Source organism: Malus sylvestris, chromosome 9 (genome assembly GCF_916048215.2).
Source record: "Malus sylvestris chromosome 9, drMalSylv7.2, whole genome shotgun sequence".
In the NCBI taxonomy this organism is placed as follows: Eukaryota; Viridiplantae; Streptophyta; class Magnoliopsida; order Rosales; family Rosaceae; genus Malus; species Malus sylvestris.
Window position 1 is genome coordinate 18011833 of NC_062268.1, and position 19460 is coordinate 18031292.

General features: G+C 34.9%; 4 protein-coding genes and 2 long non-coding RNA genes across 23 annotated transcripts; 3 read left to right on the forward strand and 3 right to left on the reverse strand.

The window, feature by feature from the left end:
- The first annotated feature begins 225 nt into the window (after positions 1-225).
- On the forward strand, positions 226-952 carry LOC126633854 (uncharacterized). The gene is made up of 2 exons (XM_050304399.1): positions 226-759; positions 866-952. Exons 1-2 carry the CDS (start codon positions 226-228, stop codon positions 950-952), a joined length of 621 nt encoding a protein of 206 aa, XP_050160356.1.
- A 164-nt stretch (positions 953-1116) lies between these two features.
- LOC126582280 (acid phosphatase 1-like) lies at positions 1117-3894 on the forward strand. The gene is made up of 3 exons (XM_050246364.1): positions 1117-1568; positions 2871-3080; positions 3492-3894. The coding sequence occupies exons 1-3, from the start codon at positions 1132-1134 to the stop codon at positions 3667-3669; spliced, it is 825 nt and encodes a 274-aa protein (XP_050102321.1). The 5' UTR covers positions 1117-1131; the 3' UTR covers positions 3670-3894.
- Positions 3895-3955: 61 nt separating this feature from the next.
- On the reverse strand, positions 3956-11783 carry LOC126582287 (uncharacterized). Of its 6 annotated transcripts, none has more exons than XR_007609414.1 (4): positions 11010-11158; positions 9695-10901; positions 6680-9466; positions 3956-4823 (listed from the first exon to the last, which is right to left on the reverse strand). It is a non-coding gene; the product is annotated as an uncharacterized LOC126582287 (long non-coding RNA). The 6 variants fall into 6 exon arrangements; XR_007609416.1 differs by having other exon boundaries at positions 3957-4823; positions 6680-10733; positions 10840-10901; XR_007609415.1 differs by having other exon boundaries at positions 3957-4823; positions 6680-10759; positions 10840-10901.
- Positions 11784-11878: 95 nt separating this feature from the next.
- Positions 11879-13206, forward strand: LOC126582285 (uncharacterized). Of its 2 annotated transcripts, none has more exons than XM_050246380.1 (5): positions 11879-11964; positions 12048-12282; positions 12429-12465; positions 12624-12648; positions 12778-13206. In XM_050246380.1, the coding sequence occupies exons 2-5, from the start codon at positions 12145-12147 to the stop codon at positions 12950-12952; spliced, it is 375 nt and encodes a 124-aa protein (XP_050102337.1). In that variant the 5' UTR covers positions 11879-11964; positions 12048-12144; the 3' UTR covers positions 12953-13206. The 2 variants fall into 2 exon arrangements, with proteins under 2 accessions (XP_050102337.1, XP_050102338.1); XM_050246381.1 differs by having other exon boundaries at positions 11927-11986.
- A 1073-nt stretch (positions 13207-14279) lies between these two features.
- On the reverse strand, positions 14280-14973 carry LOC126582288 (uncharacterized). The gene is made up of 2 exons (XR_007609417.1): positions 14582-14973; positions 14280-14491 (listed from the first exon to the last, which is right to left on the reverse strand). It is a non-coding gene; the product is annotated as an uncharacterized LOC126582288 (long non-coding RNA).
- A 66-nt stretch (positions 14974-15039) lies between these two features.
- Positions 15040-18417, reverse strand: LOC126582286 (uncharacterized). Of its 12 annotated transcripts, none has more exons than XR_007609401.1 (6): positions 18041-18397; positions 17710-17882; positions 17513-17613; positions 16933-17051; positions 16759-16837; positions 16398-16555 (listed from the first exon to the last, which is right to left on the reverse strand). XR_007609401.1 is itself a non-coding variant. In XM_050246382.1 (4 exons), the coding sequence occupies exons 1-4, from the start codon at positions 17192-17194 to the stop codon at positions 15394-15396; spliced, it is 318 nt and encodes a 105-aa protein (XP_050102339.1). In that variant the 5' UTR covers positions 17195-17506; the 3' UTR covers positions 15040-15393. The 12 variants fall into 12 exon arrangements, 2 of the variants coding, with proteins under 2 accessions (XP_050102339.1, XP_050102340.1); XR_007609400.1 differs by having other exon boundaries at positions 16933-17031; positions 18041-18391; XR_007609406.1 differs by lacking the exon at positions 17710-17882 and having other exon boundaries at positions 18041-18417.
- Between the last annotated feature and the right edge of the window lie 1043 nt (positions 18418-19460).

The window sequence follows — 19460 nt, forward strand, 5'->3', positions numbered from 1 at the left end:
TATGTGTGGTATGACTCTCGCTTAAGTTATCACCCCAATAATCAAGGAATTACCTCTCTCGATCGCTGGCTTCTATGCATGGCTACGATAGGATCTTCATCTTTAAGGGATACTATTTGGTTATATGTTGGGGTGATATGCTGGGAGATTTGGAAAGAACGATGTCATGCAATTTTCATGAAGGTGGCTCCCAACCCCATATTTGTCTTAGCAAGATGTAACAGTATGTACAATGACATAACAAATATACACACCAGGCTCCCATCAATTGTTAGTCAAGAGGATCATTATATTCATAGGTGGATCCCTCTAGTGGACCGGAACGTAAAGGTTAACGTTGATGGGGCTTGGAACTCTTCCATGATGGAAACTGGAGTGGGAGTTGTTATTCGAAATTCTAGTGGTGAACTTATTTGCGGTGAGTCCAGTTTCTTGAAGAGAGCTTCAGTTGAAGAGGTTGAAGCTGAAGCAGTATTAACAGGGATGAAACTAGCTTCAACAAAAAACTTCCAGCATGTTATGATTGAGAGTGATTCTATAGTGGTCATAGAGGCCATCAATTGTCCTTCTCACAGCAAAATATGGAGAATTTACCCCATTGTCGTTGAGATTCGACGATTGGCATCTCATTTTTCATCGGTAACTTTAACTTGGACATCAAGATCCTCCAATCGAGCAGCTCATTTGGTAGCTGCACTTGGCAACTCGAGGGTGAGACACTTCCAATGGGCTTCAATGCCTCCTCCCTCCTTGGTTCTGGTACTTTCACATGATGGACTCCTTTGTCCTCCGTCATTGGTAGTCTGATGATGGCTACTCCATTGCCATCCTCTATTTTTTTGTATGCCTTGATGGCTTTTTGTAGCTAGTGTTATCTTCTCTTCCTGAGATTTACTTTCTCTGTATGGTTGGTATCACTATGTATCCCCATCGGGGATCAGAGTTTCTGTGACTCCACTTGTACTTGTTCTCTTTTTCAATATATTTCCTCATTTTTCCAAAAAAAAAAATTCCTCTAATTTTCACTTATAGTACACCAGCATAACTAAGGGGCACCCACGTAATTATCCTTAAAACCAAAGGTCAATGTCTTGATTAAACCCTATTTAAAGAAGGAAACTTATCAATCTAATGCAACGAAGTCTCCACTCACCAAAACCCGCACATACCATGGAAAGATTGCCAGGAGTATTACTCTTCCTTCTTGCCATATTTTTCTCAACAACTCAAGCTTATGAGCCACTTATAAACCACCATATCCATCTCCTCAGGCCGAAATCCGGGGCGGGTGGCAGCAGCGTTCCCGGCGTGTCTTGCCTGAGTTGGCGTTTGGGGGTGGAAGTTAGGAACATTATCAACTGGAAGACTGTTCCGGCACAGTGTGAAAGCTACGTTGGGCACTACATGCTTGGGCACCAGTACAGGAAGGACTCAAAAGCGGTCACTGATGTGGCTTGGCTCTATGCTAAGAGCCTCAATCTTACAAAGGATGGCAAGAACGTTTGGGTCTTTGATATCGATGAAACTACACTCTCTAATCTACCGTATTATGCTCGTCATGGATTCGGGTAAGTTGCTAATTGAGTAAATATTACCAAAATCGTGATATTAATCTTCTTTCATGCAAGCAATTTCTTTAACGTTTATATAATAATTCATCAAAATTTTTCTTAAGAAAATGTTAATTATGTTCAATAATGGTAATATTTGTGGATAAATTGGTCGGACTCATTGGCCGGCTTGACTTCTTTGTCCTTAACATATTCATTTGGATTATTCGTACCGTTCAAATATGAGAGAATGAAAGAGAAGGAAAAAACGAAAGAGAGAATTATACTCATTTTTTTTTCTTCAGATCGGGGATTAATATATGAAAACCCACGAGTGTACGCTGCTTAACATTGTAAATTAATTATGGAGTTCTTTATTTCTATTTTTTGGTTCGTTTCTCATTTTTATACTACATACATTCAAATTGTCAAATATTAAATTATAATAAAAAATTTCAACAAAAACTTGTAGTAACCTATGATATATTATATTTATCGCCTTCATGATATTATTCACTATTTTATTAATGTTGAAATAAACAATAATAAGGACCCTTCACGGGTTTTGCATTTTTTTTTTCTATAAGGGGGACCCCCTAGGATTGCATAATGCTTGTTTGATAAATAAACGAATAATGAAGTTTATATAACGCAAATTGTTTGATTAATAAAAGAATAATAATGTATGAAACTCAGCGGAAAACAATCATACTTATATATCTTAGTGCGGATTCGACTACCATTCGTTCTCTCATTTCTCATTTAACTCACTAACATTATAACTCTACTGTATAAAACTCGCTTATATGTTAATAATGTGACCAATAATGTGGTACCTAAGCTCTTAGCTAGTCTAAATTTTTTATTATGACGGAGACATGAGTGGTACACCATGTGTTTTTATATAAATGGTAGAAAATTTTATTTTTTAAGTTATTAACTTTTTAACACACATATTGTATCATTTGTATAGTAATACGTGATGTATTACCTCGTGTGCCGGTCATACTGAAAAATCTCTCCTAACTAACAAATATATTTCAAAGATTTTATTAAATATAAAGCATGAGGATGCACATGACCCAACGCATAATAGAAAAATAAAGTAGCAATAAATCAAAGAAGTTGATCATCCAAATGGAAATTTTGCTAAAAAGCAAAACAATAATTGAGAAATCTTAGAAATACAATCTTTTTAGATAATGTAGATTATTGGCAAATCACATGATGAATTAATTAATGAAGAAGTTTGTTGTTGTTTGGTAGGGTTTAATTAGCACTCATAGTTTAAACAGCATTTTTGGGAATTAATATTTTCAGGACCGAGGTATACAATTCCACTTCATTCAATGAATGGGTGTTGGAAGGCACAGCCCCAGCTTTGCCCGAGAGTCTTCAGCTGTACAAGAAATTGTTGAAACTTGGAGTCAAGGTCGTGTTCATTACAGGTAGAGGAGAAGATCAGAGAAGTGTCACAATCACCAATCTCAAAAATGTCGGATATCACACCTGGGAGAAGCTTGTCTTAAAGTAAGCATCTACCAACGAGTTAACTTAACACTTGACGAATAGTGGTTCAACCCTAATTTTTTCTATTTCCGCGTGCATACATCTTGACCTACTTTAACCCTATATCAGTATATCTTGCCTATTTTTTTTAACTTTTCATGGAAAAAATCAACCTGAATGTATTTGTGGTCCTCCAAATGGTTCCTAGCAAACATACATTTTTGTTGCTTTATTGCAGTTTCGAGGAGGGCTAGTGTTAGAAATCAAGCGCTCTTCTGGCCCTCCTTATCCGAATTCGAGGATTCCCTACCTCATATTCTCATTCCTCCATCATAACCCTACCTATCTATTGACTGTTCATAGCAAAACTACATTTTATTGTATATATTGTTTTTATTGCTGTCTAAATTTAAGTAACATTTTTTGTTGCAGGGGATCAGCTTATTCTGGGAAGACATCGTACGAGTATAAATCAGCAGAGAGGGGGAAGCTTGAGAAGAGTGGATTCAGAATAATTGGGAACATGGGCGATCAATGGAGCGATATATTGGGGACAAGTGTCGGCAACCGGACCTTCAAGTTGCCTGATCCGCTCTACTACATTAGTTGATCACTGGTTTTTTGCTTTTCTGCAAGCGTTGAATAATTGATTGAGGTTTTACTTGAGTAAATAAAGGGGGAAAATGTCAATGTGCTGGATAAATGGTACTCTAAGTGAAATTTGACCAAATGTAAGCACTTTTTCTTCTTTGCTTTGAGGAGAAACTGTAGACGCTTTTGGTTTACCTGATGTAAGTGAGTTTGATTATATTGTTAGCAACGCATTTAATTGTCATGAAGCGCACTTAATTTTCTACAAGTAATCTCAAATGGAACTTTAAAATGAACAACTAGAAAGCAAATCATGCTAAAAATAAAAAATTAGTCTACATTGAAGGATATAAAAGAGACAAAAAAAAAAAAAAAAAAAACAAGAGAAATCACCAATTAATTAAACAGTTGCAGTTAACCTTTACTATCCTTAGTACAAATTATACCTATGAAGTAAATACAATCTTTCAATTTTTATACATTACTGCCTTAAGTTTTAAAATGTTAAAATTATACGTGACAATTACATCTCATCGTGGATACGAATAAATTATTAATGTGACAAATATAGAGCCCATTTCTAGAATCTAAACCCAATCATACCACAATGCAACTCAATTTTGGTTTGACGCACTCTTAAAGTAAGACTCGCTCCGATTTAAGGTTAAATGCAGTTTAAGACTTGAGCTTCTTGTTGGACCTAAATTGAGCAAGAAAACATATTCAAGCTTCTCTTCTATTGAGAGCTATTCTCACCGCCTATGTGAGTTTACAGATTCGAAAAATCAATTAGCCGCCAGCCCTTGCTTTAGCAAGGGTTGGTGGCAACCCTGGTTTCCTTTCGATTTCCTTTCTGTGTGTGTTTATCAGCATAATTTTCCTCCTATTCTTCTACCAAATTTTCTCCGACCCCAAACCTCAACTCCTTCGTCATATAGACCGGAAAGCCCCCAATTCCAACTTTCCTTCTCCTATTCTCCGCACTATTTGTTCAATTACATGTCTTCAAACAATTCATTTTCTTCCTTTCCATTATGGCTTTCTCATCCCTTTGTTTCCTCATACTACATCCTTTCCCCTTCTTCCATTGGATCCATCACCTCTTGACCCACATGCACTGTTGTGTTTTGTCGAAGATCTTTGGGAGGGTGTGTAGAGCTTTGGGCCCCAATCCTGGTGATGGATTGGAATCTTTCCTTGTGATGTTTTGGAGGTCCATATTTTGCTTTGTACTTCCTTAGTGATTGGGCATTCGTTTTGTATATGTGTTAGTAAGCAATGAATGTTGCCTTTGACCAAAAAATAAAAAATAAAAATTGAGCAAGAAAACAAAAACAAGGATACAATAAGTGTGGTTTGATATTTTTATAAAAGTGGATTGTACACTTACCATGTATGCAAATAACAAAGGCCTATATGGTAAATAAAAGAGGGATAAATTACATAAAATTACCTTAACTATAAGTCGAATCACAATTTCATACCTCATTTTAAAAAGGGTAAACTGTCGGTTTACCCCCTGAACTTTTCTATTGGAAAATTAAGGACTCAAACTAATTTTTTTAGCCAATTTGCCCCCTACCGTTAGTTTTTCATATATTCCATCCATATTTCCGTTAAGTGAGACCATGTGCATAACATGTGAGGATAATTAAGTCATTTCAATTTAAAAATGATTAAAAACTGAAAATAAATAATAATAATAATTTTCCCTCTATTTTTTCCCGCTAATTCATATCCTCAATTTTAATTTTCCATCTCATTCCTATGCATGAGAAATAACATATGGTGTTATTGTCTTCATAAGTAGCTAAGTTAATCTTTTTTTTGAAGCATGTACTACCATTTTTATTTTCTCTAACAAATTAATAATTTGACAAATGCTCATGGTGTTATTGTCTCCAAAGCAGTGCATTAATATAAGAAACATGTCCATAAAAAAGACTAGGGTTTCTTGTATTAATGCACTGCTTTGGAGACAATAGCACCATTAACATTTGTCAAATTATTAATTTGTTAGAGAAAATAAAAATGGTAGACAATAACACCATATGTCATTTCTCATGCATAGGAATGAGAGGGAAAAATAAAATCGAGGATAGGAATTAGCGGGAAAAAATAGAGGGAAAGTTTTGCTTTTTTTATTATTTTCAGTTTTTTAATAATTTTTAAGAGTGAAATAACTTAACTACCCTCACATGTTGTGCACATGGTCTCACTTAACGGAAATATGGATGAAATATATGAAAAACTAACGGTAGGGGGCAAATTGGCTAAAAAAAATAGTTTGAGTCCTTAATTTTCCAATGGAAAAGTTCAGGGGGGAAATCGAAAGTGAGGTGAAAGTTCAAGAGGTAAACCGACAGTTTACTCTTTTAAAAATTACAATGTCATACCTCATCTTACGAATTTGTTGCAATGTCAGATCTCTGTCAGTTTTTCTATTAATTTTTCTGTTCAATGTTGACCTGACTTGAGGCAGGACCCACTTCTTAGCCCAACTGAATTAAAAAATTAATTAAAGAATAAAAAATTTAAAATAAAATCATTATTTTTATAAAAAAATATGGAACCCGCCCTACAAACTCATCAACCTCACCCTTCTTCCCTAGTCTACCCATCACGCCCAACCCTCATTCACCACCAAAACCAGAACCCACTCCCCCACCACCGCCCTCACCCGCCAATCACCACCCTCTCTCCTTGCTGCTCTTCAATCCAAATTATTCACTACCTATTATTTTACCATTTCATTCCCCAATTTTGTAATTTGGTCAAACAAATCAAATCCCGGAATTTCGCAAACTAGGTGTACTCTGTTGTTATGCCCCTTTGACACCTCTGCCACCGCCACCAGCAAATCCCCGTGCATCCATCTTTTTCTTTCCTTTCTATTTTGAACACGTGGTGGCGTGTTCGTCAGTCTTTGCACATACAATCAGGCGAGCATCATCCTTGGGCAACGACACTGGAGACATCTTGGGCAATGTCAACAATCTTCTTAATCTTCCTAAACTACCAACACCAACAACACTTAATTTATTAAATTATATATAATGAATTGATTGAATGAAAAATTTCAGTAAAATCAACAAGAAACAAACTTGTTTGTGGGATTCGGGTTTAGATTCGAATTCAGAGCTAGCATCATCTTTGGCAACGGTACTAGGGACTAATCGTTGCTGTAGGGCTTTGGAGATCTTGAAATCGATGGAGGCGGCTGCACTGGAGCTGGGGTCGAAGGGACAGCGGGTTCAATCGGGTTTGGTGTCCAGAAGAGGAGGTGGGGATGATTAACAGACAAAAATGACGAAGGATCTGACATTACAATAAATCCGTAAGATGAGGTATGACATTGTAGTTTTTTTTTTTAATAAACGATATTATCTACACTAAAAGAGAGGGGATGAGTTTAACCTCACAATGAGCTAGCAATAATGTGGTTCAAATTCACCTTCGGCGATAATCGAACTTAAGACCTCTCACTTGCAACTGAAGAGGAATATCACTAAACCGTAGTACTAATTAGTTGTAATTTGTAAAATATGAGACATGACATTATGATTCTACTCATAATTAAAGTAATTTTGTATAATTACCATAAAACAGTGATTTCAATTGTTAAAGATTTGAAAATTGTAAATGACTCGATCTCTTTTTGAAAATTACATAAAGTCGTGACAAGTTAAATCACGTGGGTCTCACATGACCATGAACGTATGCAGGAATTTTCAAGCACTTATAATCATATACGTTAGGGACGGGCATTGTTCAGGTTGGATTGGTTTCACAAAAAAATTGCGACCAAACCAATGACATTATAATAGTTTTTCTTTCTTTTGCCCTTTTTTACAAAATTGTTGGCCAAAATTCAACATGTCGTCAATCTTCAAAATTTCACTAACATTAAATTCAACATTCTTATCTGGTTACCGCCGCTTAAAATTATGCTTCGTACCGAGGGCTGGATGTAGGAATTTCATAAGTGGCACAAGCCACTGGCGAGGAAGGCAAGCCGAGAGCATCAGAAGTGGGGGAGACCTGCAGAGGGATGGGTTAAGTGCAACTTCGTTGGAGCTTGGAACAATAGAAGTAACCGGGGAGGTTTTGGGGGTGGTGATTCGAAGTCATTTGAGGGAGTGTCTTGTCCCTGCTGTTGGGCCCATTGAGAGGGCAAACTCTGCATTGCATGCTGAATTCTTTGTAGCTCGTAGAGCTGCAATATTGGTGGGCACTATTTGTACGGTGGAGGGGAAGATTCAGTTCGATGTAGACTCTACGTTGGTGTTGCCTTCCATGCAGGGGACTGGGGACGACAACTCTGCCTTAGGTCCTATAATCAGTGATCTGGGATGCCTTCTCATGGAGTGGTCGATTCGATGGTTAGTCATATTCAACGAGAAGGGAACTCGGCAGCCCATCAGCTTGCTCGGATGGAAATTAATAGTGCTCAGGAGGTAATGTGGTTTGAGGAGCCTCTAGATTTGATCCAAGATATACTTCTAGACAAGGGATCGTAATTCTTTTCCATTGTTCATTTGAGGATAGTTCTCTTGTTGTGCAAGACACTCTTTTCCTTCGAGGCCCATTATGCGCACTATCCTCAATTTGTACGAATTCTAATTTACTTAATAAATATCGTATCTTCGCTTCAAAAAAAAAAAAAAAACCATTTTTATTTTTATTTCAACCAGTAAGAGGATACATCTAAAATAAAAACTCAAAACTACAGCCGAACCAATTTATTATATGATTCCATTCGATTTTCAACCATTTGATTATTCTTAAGAAACACTTAATTGTACCAATGGTTTCTGAACGTTACTCCTAGTTTAATTTTGGTCTCTAAACTCTCATATTGGTTTTTTAGTCTTCGAACTCTACAATGTGTTGTACCATTGATCATTTTCATTAACGCCATCATTTTTTTGTTAAATTTAGGAGTATATTAGGAATTTTATCCCACGTCACTAAAAATGAATAAAAAAAATCTAATAAACCAGAATTTTTTTTGAGTGTAAGAAAATGGAATACATAACCATTTTCTCCGTAGCTTAATATGTGATTTGTTAGTTATTTAAGTCCAACCACAGTTCAATCTCCTTTGAAATCACATTGCCTAATATTTACAAGTTGCTAAATTCCAACCATTTTCATTTTGTATTTTTATAGTTCAATTTTCATTTGTTTTAAGTTTTAGATATTAACTAGATAGTGATGTCCGCGTGTTACTGGGGGATTATAAATTGGATGGATAATTATATTTCTAACATTGCAGTATATAAATTTTAATTAATAAGTGTGTGCAAAGAAGCAATTTGTCATGATATAGTGAATACTAGTAAAAGAGCCCACGCGTTGCTGCGGGTTTTAAAAGTACATAAAACATGTAAAAAGTTCTATTACAATAGTAGAAAATGATAGTAGGCAACAGAAGCAAAGAGCTAGGTGCATAACAAAGCATCAGTAATGCATATTTGAATGAGAAAAAAAGAGAGATGTTAAAAGAAATCAGATAAAAATTGGTAGAACTACTGTTAGATTGAGTAAAGATAAATGAAATTCTATATGAAAGTGTGCTCTTAATTCAGTATAACATACAATGTCAACTATCTCATGATTTCAGAATCCTACTCTTTATATTGTCAGACAATACTATGATTCATAACTCTGAATTAGAGCATGAAATGAGTTGTTCGAGTAATGACACATACTTTTTTTTTTTTTTACCTGGTGACAGAAATTCCATCAATGTCAGCATGTTATCTTGCTTATTCACATTTTGAATTCATCCTTTAACAACATAGCAAGGCAACCTAATTAAAGCATGAAAAAAGCTTAAGAAAAAAATGTAAATGCTTTCGAAAAAATTCCACTTAAAATTAACTTTCATGAATGTTAGTAAGGTAGAAGAACCTTACAGTATATGCTAATACAGATTATAATTCATTGCAGACTGAAAGAACTCAAATAACGTAAATAAAAAGCCTAACACACTTATTAAATCATTCAAAATATATAGAAAGGGAGAAATTGGAAGCAACCTGTTGACGTTTACCTCTGCGATTAATTTCCGTCTAGAATCCTACACCACAAAACAAACATTAAAACAACACCTTAGCTAGCCACCATGCTCTCAAAATTCCTCAAATCTCTTATACATCTAGAGAATTGAATATTAGTATGACTACTATGTATTATGTTTCATTGTTGTTTCTTCTCTTTGTTTTCAATTCTTTTGATCATCCCCCAACGAAGTCAAAACGTATTAAATTATTCTAGTCCAATCGAGTATTTTGGAGTTCTATTTATTATTATATCTTTGTAAAGTTTGATTCTCATTTTTCATAATGCATTTTAGTGATCGAAACTGTGTTTACATTTAACTTTCATATTCAAGAGTTAATCTCGCAACCAATCATTCAAATCCTAAAATATACACAAAATCATGAAACTCATTAGACAAAATTGTAATGAAAATGTCAAAACAATCGAACAACTAATCAATTGTTGGTTTAGCTGATTATTTGTATTCTTGTAAGAAATTCTAAAAGTGAGCAATTTGGACCATTGATTGACTACGAATTGAAAAATAGGATGATCTTTTGTAGAAAACCTGCATATAGGTGAGTATGTTTGAATTTTGTAAGCAATTTGGTAAAAGCATTCTTTCCTTTAATAAAAAAAGAATTGGTTTACTCAACAAAAAAACAATTGGTAAAAATATTGCTCAAAGGATTGGAAGCTCATAATCATTCGGCTTGTCAGCAAAGGAAGACGGGATGTTTTATCGAATGTGCAATTGTACAGCTTTATTATCTATCAAATGTGCTAGATCAGAAAGAGAAGCATATGCATCTAGAGAATTGAATATTAGTATCACTACAACGCATTTAGGGGGGTGTATTCAATTGAGAATGTGAGAGATTTTAATGGATTTATAAATCCATGAGTTTTTATGGAGTTTAATTGATTTGTAGAGATTCCATATAAAGTTTTGATTCAATTCCCTCGATATTTTTTCTTTCAATAATCATGATTCTTATTAACTTACTTATCTCTGCAATCCAGCTTGAAATCCGTCTAAAATCACCTCCACAAACACGAATCTTAAACATGCATTAAGAGAAATCAAATAAAAAATAAAATTCAAAATTTGAGGATTAATCTTACACGATTCTTAAATTACCTTCCATTGGTGGTGATAAGGAGACGCACCGTGCCACAGATCTAACAATATAGAGAAAACACCTTCAATCAAATTAAAAAAAAAAAAATTGACCACTAATCATCTCAACATAAAAAACTACCAGAAATAAGTTAAAACATAATTAATAAAAAAAAAACTTAAAAACTCACCAACAAATCTTAGAGGTAAGAAATCCAGCCTCACAAAATCCAACATCAATCGGCACCGATCCAAACCTTTTAAAGGCAAAAAAATCTGCAGGGATTTGAGTTTGGCTGGGTTCGAATTCGTTTGGGGGCAAAATTAGGGTTTGATTTCAAGGGAAGCAGTCGATCCACGGTTTCGTTCAGGACAGATGGGCGGAGAGGCCTGGAAAAGGAGGATTATGCGGGGAATTGAAGGGCGAGATTGATCGCACTTGTTGGAATCGAAGGCGAGATCGCGGCAGGGAAGCAGGGCTATGCATGCAAGGGGAAGTCAGGAGAGAAAACGGAAAGAAATATCTTGAACAATCAAAAAGCCAGAGCAGCCAGCAGTGAAAGACAGAGAAATCTCGCTAGCACACCACGTTTGCAACAGGGTTTTTGTTTGTCTGCTTTCCATTTCTCCTCTCTCTTGCCATCTTCTCTGTATTTTGGCTGCTTCCCGCTCTCTTTTTTTTTTTTACTCTTGGTTCTGTGGTTCTCCGGCCGCCGTTAAGGTTTGTGTGGTCGGACGGTGATGGACTGCGTGGACGATGACTACTACAGCAGCAACAATGATCGATTTCTGGAAAACGGCGGAGAAAAATAGAGGAACTACGTTTTTAGATGATCGGATTGAATTTGCGGCAGGGAGAGGGGAAGGGAAAGAGGGAGGAAGAGAAGCAGAAAAGTGATGAGCAAAATGGAAGACGCTGGAAGCAAATAGAATACAGAAGGGCAAAACTGAGATCAGAGTAAACATGGGAGGGCAGAATCGGAACGACACTGTTAATTTCACTGTTCATGAACAGTGTTCCCTAAACGTTGTTGTCTTTTTGTGAGAGAGGTGTTCAGAAAAATTCCAAATATTTGTCTATCTCTGAGTCTGGGATTTGTCTCTCTGAGTCTGTGAAGCTGAAGAGCAGCAGTTTGAGATTGTTGAGTTGAGTCCTGCGATAAAACAGGTTCATTTTTTTTTACATTTGGTTCATAATCCAGTGGTACTGAGATTTGTCTGTGTTTCAGCGGTGCCAAAAACCGAGGGGCTTGCACCTACAATTTCACTTTCGGACAGCGCATTGAAGCGCTTCAATAAGATGAGATCTGAACACGGTGAAGACTTATGCTTGAGATTGTTGTGTTGAGTCCCGTTGATTTTGAAATTTCTTTGTTATTCTCTTGCAGATCGCTTTTTGCATTTTTTTTCCAGAAAGAATCAAGGTCGGCCTTAACATTGCGTATGAAACTCATAACATGCAAGGTATGCATGTCTCTCAGATTTGAGATCCTTTCTTTTGCTTCAGTTTTTTTATTTTATTAAATTTTCTTTTTATAATTTTGGGGGTTTTGTTTGTGTGCTCGGATGTTGTGTGTGGCTGTCTGATTTCGTTCTTTGTTTGCTTTCAGGAAACGCCGGTGTTCTTATTTTGGGGCTTTGCTGAAGGTATATAATTTGTTGAAATATTTAGTTTTTAATATATTAACAATTTTGCTGGGTCAGTTTTGTGTTAGTTTTTTTTTTTTGCTTTCGATCTCCTTCTATTTGAGTGGTATACTGGTATACAATTTATTGTCCTAAATTCACAATCTTACACTTCACAGATTTCACCACTCAACCTATACTCAGGTAATCAGTTCGCAGTTGAACTATTTTAATCCTTTCAGTTTTCAGACTCTATAGTGTTAAATCCAGTGTTTCATTTTGATTTTACTTTTGACTTTCATTCTACGTTCATTTTGATTGAGTTGTTTTAAGGATTTTGCGGGAGGACTCCCTTTGGAATTGCCGAATGCTGTTGTTTGTCAGGTCGGCGCAAGGTCACTTTCTGTCGGCATTGTCTGTATCCAATCCAACTATGATATTGATACTAGCAATGCTGCCCGTGCGATGCTTCCGGCGTGAAATTCAACATGTTCAAATGCCTTCTTAAGCAGTATCAATTTGAATGCACTTAATCAAAGCACAGGTTGCAGCATACCTTGTAATTTGTCCAAGGTGGAATTATTTTGTGATTAGGTATTGGAAAAACAAAGTTTAAACTTGTTATAGAACAATACTAGCAATTGTGCCCGCACGTTGTCGCGGGTTTTAAAAGTGCATGCATAAAATTTGCAGAAAGTTTTACAAACATGTATGTGTCTTCATCGTATTTACAGGAATGAATAAACATATAGAAATCACAAATGGTACAGTTTTGTTCTAGTAACTGGAAAAAAAAAACACAAAATTAGCAACAGGAGCAACAAAAAACCAAAATCAAATAAGTCAAATTCAGTTTTTCATCATGATTGTGCAAAAAAGAAAATCATACATCACTAACACGCAAAAGCGATTGAGCAAACTGACTTCGGTCGAGTTCAAAAACTTTGGAAGCAAGAGGAGCCTAATGACCTGCAATACACTCCACTCAATTAAGAAAAGCTGGAATAGTTGTATCATTAACCAAACAGATATGATCTTTGCCATGCAAAACATATTTGATACATCTATTTAATAAAGAATAGTTAACAGTTTCTTGTCTGCATTATCTCTGGAATACTACCAAATTATCCAAAAATTAGAACCAAACAGAGTGTTTGTTATTGATCTACCATATACAATATATGTATTGTTGTCCACCCATGTGAGAACGCTATTTGACAACGAAAGCAAACGAAATACCTCACCATTCAGAAAAATTGCCACCATCAATGTTCTTAATCCCCAATATAAAAAGTGCTAATTTTCACAATGGTAATTGAATCACACACCTTAATTCAGCATTACATCATTGTTTAATTTAACTAAACATATGGTTGAATTCATAATTAAGCTCTAATTAATCATTGAAGCTCTCAAACCTTTGTAAAAGCTTCAAATGATTTTAAACACTGTGCCTTTCAAAGCCTTTTGATTTCTGCATACTAATCTAAAGAAAGCTGTATTTAAGCATTTAAGCTTTTAAATTTTTGTAAAACCCTTAACTAATTTTGAATACTTTCCTTTTCAAAGCTTTTTCCTTGCTCATCACCAACTCAAACCAATAACGAAGACAACTCCAAAAAATAAGTGGAAAGCACACTGAGTTTCTCTTCTTAAAAAACGATTAAAATCTGAAGTAACCACACACCAATCAGAACAAATCGAGTTTCCCTTCTTAAAAAACAATTAGGATCTGAAGCAACCACACACACCAATCAGAAGCAAAGCAAAAAAACATTACCAATTCAACTTATATCAGACTTTCTTCCAAACATATACAATTCTGGACCAAAAAATTACTCACATGGAAAACCAATTTATTAGAACCATCGTAAATACAACAGATAAAACCAATTTGGCAAGGCTCCTTTCAAATAAACACAAACTAAGAATCGAAAATTGCACATAGTTGTTTTAAACATACCTAAGCTCAATATAATTTCTTTATCAATAATCTGAAGAGGTAGCACATGATCAGCCTCCAATTTGACAAAAAATTAGTCCCAACCTCCAGATCCGCAAAAAAATAAAAAACAGAAACAAAGAGCTTAAATTTCTTACCCTAGAGATCAAAAAATAAAGATAAAATGTTGAAAACAAACTGACCTTAAAATTTTGATCCCAACGATGGCAAGATGAGAACAAAACGCTGACCAACAAAGGGTTCGACACCGGAGAAGACCGGAAACAAAACACCCAATAAAATCAAACAAAGGGTCCGACACCGGAGAAGACCGGAAACCAAATCCCCAATAAAATTAAAGTCAGGATCTCTTTTGAGACTATTTCGCGAAGAAAGAGCAAAGATTAGGCAGCAAAAGAGGGAGCGATGAAGGAGAAAATCGCAGAGCAACGGAGATGAAAAAACGAAGAGAAAAGGTAAAGTAAAAACAATGCGGTCAAAGCAGAGAAAGAAACGATGAAAGACGCAGAAGGGCACGACCGACTTTCCACTATAGAAAAGTGGAAACAGTAAGCAAAACAAAGAAGAAACCGAGGGCATTTCCGTAATTTTACTATTTCTGAACAGTGCTAAAACTCAACTGAGTTTTAGTATATATAACTAGTAATTGTGCCCGCGCGTTGCCGCGGGTTTTAAAAGTGTATGCATAAAATTTGCAGAAAGTTTTACAAACATGTATGTGAATTCATCGTATTTAAAGGAATGAATAAAAATATAGAAATAACAGATGGTCCATTTTTGTAAGAAACAATGTATTTGTAATCCAAAGGTTAAATTTGTGTTGTAGGGTGTAAAAAAATGTTGATTCAAATGTGAGTTTGTGATGGTTGTTAAGTGTGTAAATTGACAGTTATCACGGATGAAAGTGTTTAGGTATTTAATATTTAACTAAGGGTAAAAATAATATTGTTCTTGTTAATAAGTTAAACAGCTGACAAATAATTTTATCAAAGCAAATAAAAGATGGTGCTAGAATGGTGTACCTTGAAATGAATGATGATTGGAGGCAATGCTTTACACAAAAACTGGTTATGCAAAATAACAGTAAGCAGGAATAAATTTGTATGTGTCAAATTGTTTTCAGAACTGGTAAGTTAAGAATCAAACACTGCACGAAAGTAATAAGAAATATAAATCTAGGCTAACAATATGCTTTAGCATTTTTCTTTAGGAACCTCATATATCAGAAGTAATATTTAGCAAATAGTAATTGTATAGTTTCAGTCTTATCACTAATGTAATCATGTTGGTTTCTAATCGAAAATCTTATACTGATGCATCTTTGGAAAAATAATTTGATCTATAACTAAAGCATTGTTTAATCAAATTGAATAATAACATTGTTAATAGAAGGAGCCGGTATACAAAAATGGATCAGATACGTTTGGTTCGCTGTTTCTGTATAGTACAGAGGTATAAGTTGCTTAGTTATTTCAACTTGCATAATTCGGACAAACGATCATCATTTCCATTCTTCCATCTCAGAAGAATCAACTGTTACGAATTTGTAGGTAAAGACTTTCTTGTATTGGCTTAGTCGTAATACATGGCTAATAACTGTGTTGATCACTGAAAGGTTTAAAATGGATGACTAAAGGTATAAACAAAGATGTTCCCACCAAAGATGTACTTGTCTCACATGCTTTAGCTAAATGAAAGAAGACTTTAGAAACAGAGGAATTGTTAAATGGAGCCAATAACCAATAAAAATGATATATGGATAAATTTAACAATTTCTCTATTACCAAATGTTTTTTGGATGAATTAAGCTATGTGAACAGGGTAGATCTGTAATGGGAACGTCTTGGCTAATACTTTTAGATATTGAAGTAAACCCCTCAGTGATCAGGGAAGGGATTAGTCATGTATTCTAGACTAAGTCAAAAGAAGACAGTCATTATCTACATTGGTAACAGCCAATTCCCCTGAGAAATTTTTTTAGTAAAGATTGAAGGGAATAAAGCTTGAATTATTGGTACATACAGTGAAGCCTTCAATTGTAATTTGGGATACAGGGTGGGGAAGGATGAATTATAAACGTTAAGTAAACGCAGGGACTTATACCTCAATTGGATTTTCAGATTAATTTTGTTTTGGAAAAAGGTGAACCTACAAAAGTAAATTAAATTTATGATTAAGAATAAATGAATACTGCATCTAGGCAACTGTTCTTTATGATTTGATATAACAAAAATGACAAATCACAGTGACCTCCTTAGAATATGAAACCGAATAAAAATTCAAACATAACGAAAAGTTTGAAAACCATGTGATGAAAAGATTTAAAATTTCTGAAACCTTTTGAGACTTACATTGTGGTCTGCAGTTTTTTCATCCCCAATGGAGGTTACCCCACGAAGGAACAGCACAAAGCAGGTCCTATGGAAGCTCCTAGACAATTGGTAAAAGATCATTGCCTACAAATCTGAAAATAGAACAATTTGAGCAAATAAAAAAATTTATATAGATATGTTTGTTATACAAACCTGTGAAAATGGTGCAAGTTTCTATAATAGAACCAATGGGAGGTCAACAGTTCATCAAATACGAAAATCAAATACCGATATTGTAGTTTAACGGAAAACCTGAAAAACACAAATAGACGCTAGAACAGATATGGATATATTATTTGAGATGTTTTATTTTAAATAAATGAAAAACCAATTAAAACTGAATTAACATGTGGTTTTCATACGGAATAAATGATGGCCTTTGTGTGATGCTTGCAAAGAATCTCTTTTTCATCATGCATATACAAAAATAAGACAGTGATTATGTTTAGCACTAATCAGAAAATTATACATAAATAGCATTGTACATGTTTTTCAATCATAGCTTGAGATCAATCTCATTCGATTATTCTATTGCTAACTAAACAAATTAGAACACCACAGAGAATAAGCATATGTCCTCACATACGAAACACCACTGCTATCAATAAAAGAAAAGTCGATTCACCAACAAAACTCAACAATAAACAAAGCTGTTAAAACATTAGGAATAATGGAATTAAAACATGCATTAATCGATTAGTTCCCTGCTTTATTTTAAATAGGAAATACATACCCAAACCAATAGTAGCCTTCGAACTCCTGTTAAATCTCAGATTTATCAGCGGAATAAACCAAACGCAAAATCCGCTCTTAGCCGACAAAAGCCTCGACAAACTGCCACAACTCAGCATAAAATCAAACTGTTAGGGTTTCGTTCAAATCAATGAAAATTCGAAATAACAACTCTCATATAAGGGTTGCAGAACTTACGTGAGTTAAATAAAATTTTTTTTACGATGATATGAACAAAGATCGCACCCAGACCGCACCAAAAATTGGTTGGAAAGCCGATGACAATTGGGGAGAAACGATTTACAGAGATGCAGAACTTGTCTCAAAACAGAGAACCCAAACAAACTCCCCAAAAAAAAGAACACGACGATCTTTGGGATGAATATTTTGCAAAACGAAAAACACAGGATTTCAGACGAAATGAAGGCGAGAGCAAGATGGAGAGAAGCAGAGAAAACAAAAACAAAGACCTTAAATTTAATGGCCTAGAGATAGCAAAATGAGGATAAAACATTGAGAACAAACTAACCTTAAAGTTCTTCCCCGACGATTGCAAGATGAGAACAAAACACCGAACAACAAAGGATTCAATACCGGGAGAGACTGGAAACTAAATCCCAAAGAAAATCAAACGCTGGATCTCTTTTGAGACAATTTTGTGAAAGAAAAAGAAAGGATTTGAGAGCAAACGACGGGCTGACGAAGTGGGAGAAAATCACAGACTCATGAAAGTGAAAAACGAAGAGGAAGGGTAAAGCAAAAAGATGCGGCCGAAGCAGAGAAACAAACGATGAAAGACGCGTGGCTGGGAAGGGCATAACCGACTTTTCACTGTAGAAAATTGCAAACAATACGCGGAGCAAAGAAGAAACCGAGGGCAGTATCGCCCTTTCACTGCTCATGAACAGTGCCGGGGAAAACTGAGTTTTAGTATATATGATTTCATTCAAATAGATATGGGATCACATTGACCATAAACTATTACAATATTCCACAGTTCATTACATTAGCATTTCTAGCCATTAGAACCTCGAAGACACAACTAATCAATTTTATAGAAACTTACCACGAAATTAACAAAAGAGAATAGAAGACCGTAAGCTTCATTCGGTTTCATAGCATATCATATTCATTTAAGAAAACCTCCTTGTAGTTTGTCATTCAACAAATCCTACTCACAGTAAAAATAACAGTAATAACTCATAGGAGCATAAAGTATAACCATTAAATTAAATTCAATAGAACATAAACTATATGTATAACTCCATAAATTCCTTACCACGCAAACCTTGAGAGGTCCAATAGGTCTAAAAGTCTCAAACCCTCTCCATATTTAGCTTCAATATTTGAAAACACTGAAAAATGGAGAAAAAACATAAATTCATCAAAATTCCTATCTTATTTACACATATTTACAACTATGTTTACCTTGTTCTTAATTGCTAAAAGAACTGAATAGTTTCTTCAATTGATTCTCAAATGCATTTAATAAGATATGTTAAAAACAAACATATGTTGATCTACCAATGTAAGTGTACCATGAGAAGAAAAACTAAATTTTCAATTGCTCATTTTTTTTTTTTTTTGAGAAGAAATGTTCAATTGCTCATCAATAATTAAAACTGACATATGTTAAAGGATGCATATGAGAAGAAAGTAGACTTTTCAATTTGCTCATCTCACATTTTTATTAAGTTGATTCACCAAGGTATCAGCCAACATCACATAAGAATATGCATATTCCAAGAGGAATGTGACTAACCAGAGAGATTGGTGATGGCATTTGAGATAGCAAGGGCAGTGCAGACACCTTTCCCTCATCCAGACATGTCTCCTCCGAGTAACAGCTTTGCGAACCTCTCCATCATTTAAACATCTGCAATCACAAAATAAATACGAAATAATTAAAATTTAAAAAAACAAATAAATCATGTTAATTAGAACATGAA

Excerpts from the sequence above, each read along its gene's own strand:
- LOC126582286 (XM_050246382.1), bottom strand. The coding sequence starts at position 17,194 with ATGATGAAAAAGAGATTCTTTGCAAGCATCACACAAAGGCCATCATTT. Across the intron at positions 17,032-17,141 it reads CAAAGGCCATCATTTATTCC|GTTTTCCGTTAAACTACAAT; the intron begins GTATGAAAACCA and ends TGTGTTTTTCAG. Across the intron at positions 16,838-16,932 it reads AACTTGCACCATTTTCACAG|GAGCTTCCATAGGACCTGCT; the intron begins GTTTGTATAACA and ends CCAATTGTCTAG.
- LOC126582285 (XM_050246380.1), top strand. The coding sequence starts at position 12,145 with ATGCTTGAGATTGTTGTGTTGAGTCCCGTTGATTTTGAAATTTCTTTG. Across the intron at positions 12,283-12,428 it reads TGAAACTCATAACATGCAAG|GAAACGCCGGTGTTCTTATT; the intron begins GTATGCATGTCT and ends GTTTGCTTTCAG. Across the intron at positions 12,466-12,623 it reads ATTTTGGGGCTTTGCTGAAG|ATTTCACCACTCAACCTATA; the intron begins GTATATAATTTG and ends TACACTTCACAG.
- LOC126582280 (XM_050246364.1), top strand. The coding sequence starts at position 1,132 with ATGCAACGAAGTCTCCACTCACCAAAACCCGCACATACCATGGAAAGA. Across the intron at positions 1,569-2,870 it reads TATGCTCGTCATGGATTCGG|GACCGAGGTATACAATTCCA; the intron begins GTAAGTTGCTAA and ends TAATATTTTCAG. Across the intron at positions 3,081-3,491 it reads TGGGAGAAGCTTGTCTTAAA|GGGATCAGCTTATTCTGGGA; the intron begins GTAAGCATCTAC and ends TTTTTGTTGCAG.
- LOC126633854 (XM_050304399.1), top strand. The coding sequence starts at position 226 with ATGTACAATGACATAACAAATATACACACCAGGCTCCCATCAATTGTT. Across the intron at positions 760-865 it reads CTCCTCCCTCCTTGGTTCTG|CTAGTGTTATCTTCTCTTCC; the intron begins GTACTTTCACAT and ends GGCTTTTTGTAG.